At 43.3% G+C, this 4,881-nt stretch overlaps 1 protein-coding gene across 1 annotated transcript; it reads left to right on the plus strand.

Annotated features, from left to right (window-relative positions):
- The first annotated feature begins 202 nt into the window (after window positions 1-202).
- RPL4 (ribosomal protein L4) lies at window positions 203-4,516 on the plus strand. Its single transcript, XM_009577679.1, has 9 exons — window positions 203-378; window positions 1,236-1,342; window positions 1,785-1,904; window positions 2,450-2,574; window positions 2,965-3,094; window positions 3,535-3,691; window positions 3,881-3,964; window positions 4,192-4,312; window positions 4,397-4,516. The coding sequence occupies exons 3-9, from the start codon at window positions 1,895-1,897 to the stop codon at window positions 4,514-4,516; spliced, it is 747 nt and encodes a 248-aa protein (XP_009575974.1). The 5' UTR covers window positions 203-378; window positions 1,236-1,342; window positions 1,785-1,894.
- Window positions 4,517-4,881: the final 365 nt, after the last annotated feature.

Here is a 4,881-nt window from a genome sequence, read left to right on the forward strand (position 1 = left end):
TGGATTGTGCGGTGGAGTACTATTTTAAGTGAAAATTATTGCTATGATGATGTAATTTGCGTCTTATCCAGTGTTCAGTGACAGTTGCCTGCTGTCAGCATGCTGGCACTGTTGAACTGAAGACCCCTTCATTCTGAGCAATATTTGATGGATTTGAATACTCCGCAGTTTACTTTACTTGTGCTTAAGAGTTTTTTCTTTTTCAGGCTTGCGCTCGACCGTTAATATCCGTCTACTCTGAGAAGGGGGAAGCATCAGGCAAAAATGTCACCTTGCCTGCTGTGTTCAAGGCTCCCATTCGTCCTGACGTTGTGAACTTCGTTCACACCAATTTGCGCAAGAACAACAGGCAGCCCTACGCTGTCAGTGAACTTGCAGGTACGGCTTGTCCACAAAATGGATAGAACTGCTTGTATTAGCCTTTGCCTTTAGTATAGATGGGCTAAAATAGAAACAAATTTAGAACTGAAATAAGAGAAGAGCTGTTCAGTGGGATTCTGTATAGAAAGCAAGGCAGCTGTTCTGGTTATTAAAAATCTGATTTTCAATTGTATGAAAGACAACTTTCGTATTATTCTGAAGAACAGCAGGGTGTCGTAAAAGTTTTGGAGTACTCTGGGGTCTTACCTGAAATCTGTATTACTGAAAGTATTGTGGCGCCTGGGTCCTCGAGTGGAATCTACATTCTTTGCAAGAACACGATGCCTGACAGTGTATCGGGCAGAAAGCTGTGATGACAAACTGCGCTTTATAATCCCTGCTCCATGTTGACCACAGGAGACTTATCCAAGGCATTTGCCAAGAAGAAATCTCTGCAAATGGGCATTTGTTAGAGTTGCTTTCGAAGCTAGTAGGTGCAAATAGCTACTGCTTCCCAAGAAATTTGTGCCAGGAACATGCATTTTCCAGTTTATTTCTGATGGTGTTTCACGTAAATGTTTTAACCCACTAGGCACAGCAGTGCCAATTCAGACCTCCAAATTGGGGATCAAGCTTAGAAATTGGTATGTTAATGCACTTTATTCTGACCTAAGCAGATCTTTAACATGGTAGGAGTTAATTTACCTGATCAGGATTTGTTTTGCTGAAATGATGAGATTCCACTTCATTGGTCCGTGTTTCTGAAACACATGATAACAGTGGAAGTTCTGATTGGTGGTCCTAATTCTGCCTATCAATGACTTTATGAAAATTGCAGTGTTGTCGCTATCTGAATTAAAATCTTTCTGTTCCAGGTCATCAGACCAGTGCTGAATCTTGGGGTACTGGGAGAGCCGTTGCTCGTATTCCTCGAGTACGAGGTGGTGGAACTCACCGCTCCGGCCAGGGTGCCTTTGGAAATGTATCCTTTCATAGCTGCTGCTTGCATTGGGTGTAAAGCTGAACTCATCAAACAGAAAAATTATTTTTAAGTATCTAAATGTGAAATGGAATCTTCTACTTTTTGAGGTGATGGCTACCTACAGTGATCTGGACCACTGAGTTTGAGAAATTTGTAATGTGATTAGAACCTTCTGTATGCAAATTCAGACTTTCTTTAATGAACAGAAGCTTTCACTGATTTCCCCCCCGCCCCGCAAAAGTGGTGGGTATCTTGAATCTCGTGATGCATACCGTCTTGCCATGATGTTGTAATTTGCGTCTTACTCTGTGCTCAGTGACAGTTGCCTGCTGTCAGTGTACTGGTACAGATGATTGACGAACAGTTAACACTGAGCAAGGATTAAAGAGTCACACTAGAAAAAGAAGCTTCAAAAAGGTTGTTCTTAACTGTCGATGCATAGATGTGTCGTGGAGGCCGCATGTTTGCCCCAACCAAGACTTGGCGACGCTGGCACCGTAGAGTGAACACGACTCAAAAGCGTTACGCCATCTGCTCCGCTCTGGCAGCAACATGTCTAAAGGTGGGAATTCTGTCTGGAAACTTTTGTCGGCAGTTTTGCATTGCCTGAGCAGTATTGGGTACTATGGGATTACTCAAAATGTCTACCATGGATAACTAAATTCTCTTAAGAGTTAAGAGGCAGTCCATTCTTCAGTAAGGGGGGTATTTTTGTTAGGTACAACTCGGGAAGGTACTTTGCGGTTATGTGGTGTCAGAAGTTAGGTGATGCTGAGGTACTTTTGTGTGCGTTGCTGACACGAATCTTGTCCATGCAGTTCATGGAAACTGAATTTTGAATCGCATGGCAGTTCAGTTTTATTTCTGTTTGTGAAGCCAAAGATTTGCTTAATATTTACTTGGGTACAGAAAGTACTGTCTGAGGCAGACCCACAAGGCTCCATTGAAACTTCACTACTGTAGTTACTATGCCTGCATATTAGATCATTAATTTAATTTCCACAGTTTATCATTTTGTATAATTTTTGAATGCACAAGGCAATACCTTGAGAAATGCATACAGCCAAGATCAGTGAGTAACTTCGTGTCTTGTAAAATTGTCACTAGGCCACCGCATTGAGGAGATTCCAGAACTTCCTCTGGTTGTTGAGGACAAAGTTGAGAGTTACAAGAAAACCAAGGAAGCTGTTCTCCTTCTTAAGAAGCTTAAAGCTTGGAATGACATCAAAAAGGTGAGTTGCTGAGGTATGTTCTTAAGAGCAAAACCCAGGTGATTCGACTCCGCCATTGCGACATTTGGAATTCCAAATAGTTCTGGTTTGATTTGATGCCACTAGAAATCCCTTGGTAACAAAACTACAAGAAACTGTAAAAAGGAATTTAAGCAAAGTAAGTTTCTTACTGTGCTGCTTTACTCTGTATTTAGTTGTCTTCATTTCAGTGTTGCATAAGGTTAATAGCTTTTTTTTTTTTTTTTGACTCCTAAGAATGATGAACTTCTCACTGGTCCGTGTTTCAGATAAGCAGTGATGATTGTGAAGTTCTGACTAAAGCAGTTTTATTGTGTCTTACTAATGGGTTTTGGACCATTTTGAATATTCACAAGTGTCATTTTTATACAGGTTTATGCCTCCCAGCGTATGCGGGCTGGAAAGGGTAAAATGAGGAATCGCCGTCGCATCCAGCGCAGGGGGCCCTGCATCATCTACAATGAGGACAATGGTATCATCAGAGCTTTCCGGAATATCCCAGGTAATTTTAACTTGGGGCATACGTACTCTTTTGTTGAGAGACTGCCTAGAATGATGAGATTCCACTTCACTGGTCCGTGTTTCTGAAATGCATGATTTTGTGGAAGTTCTGACTTGCTGAGGTAGCTAATATGTTCCTTCAAAGAATCCGTTTTGGTGATGTTGAGGATGTTTATGACAAATTTTATGGCTGTCACCAGCCATAAACTGCATTTGGAGCAGTTAAAAACGAGGCTGTCAAGTTTGTTGCTGGAAAAAGGCTGGTTATTATTTTTAAAAATTTAATAGATTTTCATACATAGGTGTATGTAACTCTGTAGTGTAAAAGCTAGTAAGCCGACATCTGTTTCTATGTACTTTCTCTTCTGTTTTATTTCTTAGTCTTGCATTCCTTGATTTTAATTAGAAATGAAAGGGACTGGTTTGTCTGTTTTCCTACAGGAATTACTCTTCTCGATGTGAACAAGCTGAACCTGCTGAGACTTGCTCCCGGTGGCCATGTCGGGCGTTTCTGCATTTGGACGGAAAGTGCCTTCCGCAAGCTGGATGACTTGTACGGCACCTGGCGCAAAGCCGCTACGCTGAAGAGCGACTACAAGTAAGTGCAGCCAACATCGGGCACAACTGGACAGGGTAAAACAGGCTTGGGAGGACAACCCGTGAGTGCCACGGGTTCTTCCGTTGGGAGACGGAAAATGCATACGAGTACTTTTTCCTAAATGCCTATTTTCATTGAACTATCCATGTTTTTATCATCCAACTGACACCATGGACGTTTGTTTCACAGCCTGCCGATGCATAAGATGACCAATACAGACATTGGAAGAATCATGAGAAGCCAGGAAATCCAGAAGGCACTGCGTGCTCCAAAGTAATAATTTTTATCACAAACGTGAAGTGCAGTCTCCTTAGAAATTGCCCAGTGCAAGGCTTTGTAGTGAGATTGGAAATCTCTCTGCATTGGGGTGTCAGATGGGGCTGGGATTTCTTTAGTTTCTGGGTATAAATACTAGGAATTACAGTTCCCCAAATTTCAGGGAAAATTTAGCAGAGCTTGAATTGCGCAATGAGACCGTGATACATGTCTCTTCTTCTCAGGAAAAAGATTCGCCGTAGAGTCCTGAAGAAGAATCCACTGAAGAATCTGAGGATCATGATCAAATTGAACCCATATGCCAAAACGATGCGACGCAACACCATTCTGCGCCACGCGCAAAATGTGAGTGAGCACGGGAGCTGGCAATAGACGAAATTGGGTTTAGTACTGCAGGTTATATGCTAATGATCTTTTTTTCTGTTTTAGCATAAACTTAAGGAAGAGAAGAAAGCCAAGGCCAAGGCCAAGCTCGCGGCCCAGGTCCCGGCTGAGCCCGGGGCAGAGACCGCGGCCAAGACCCCTGCGAAGGCCAAGGCTGAAGCATAAACCCTGTGCAGTGCTTCATCTGCTTGAGTTCAGAAAACTGTACCGTGGATTTACAACTAATAAATTCTATTGGAACAGAGAAATGCCGTCATTCGTTGTTCTGACGTGGGTTTTTCTGATACGCATTTCTGAGCGGGTTTTAAAATGGAAACTCTTTGAAAAAGGGTAAAAAGGAGGGATGGTCTTCGCCGTCTGTCTGTGACGCTGGAAGCTGGGATTTACCTTTTTCTGATTTAAAACCGCCCCGGGTGGGGCCATGACGAAAAGCGGCCACGCGGTGGCAGCTGCTGCCCGGAAACGTGCAAATGGCGGCGCCGTGACGTCAGGCGGAGGCCCGGCTGCGGCGCCTCCGCCGGCGCTCCAGG

The sequence above is a fragment of the Fulmarus glacialis genome, unplaced genomic scaffold (genome assembly GCF_000690835.1).
Source record: "Fulmarus glacialis isolate BGI_N327 unplaced genomic scaffold, ASM69083v1 scaffold41435, whole genome shotgun sequence".
In the NCBI taxonomy this organism is placed as follows: Eukaryota; Metazoa; Chordata; class Aves; order Procellariiformes; family Procellariidae; genus Fulmarus; species Fulmarus glacialis.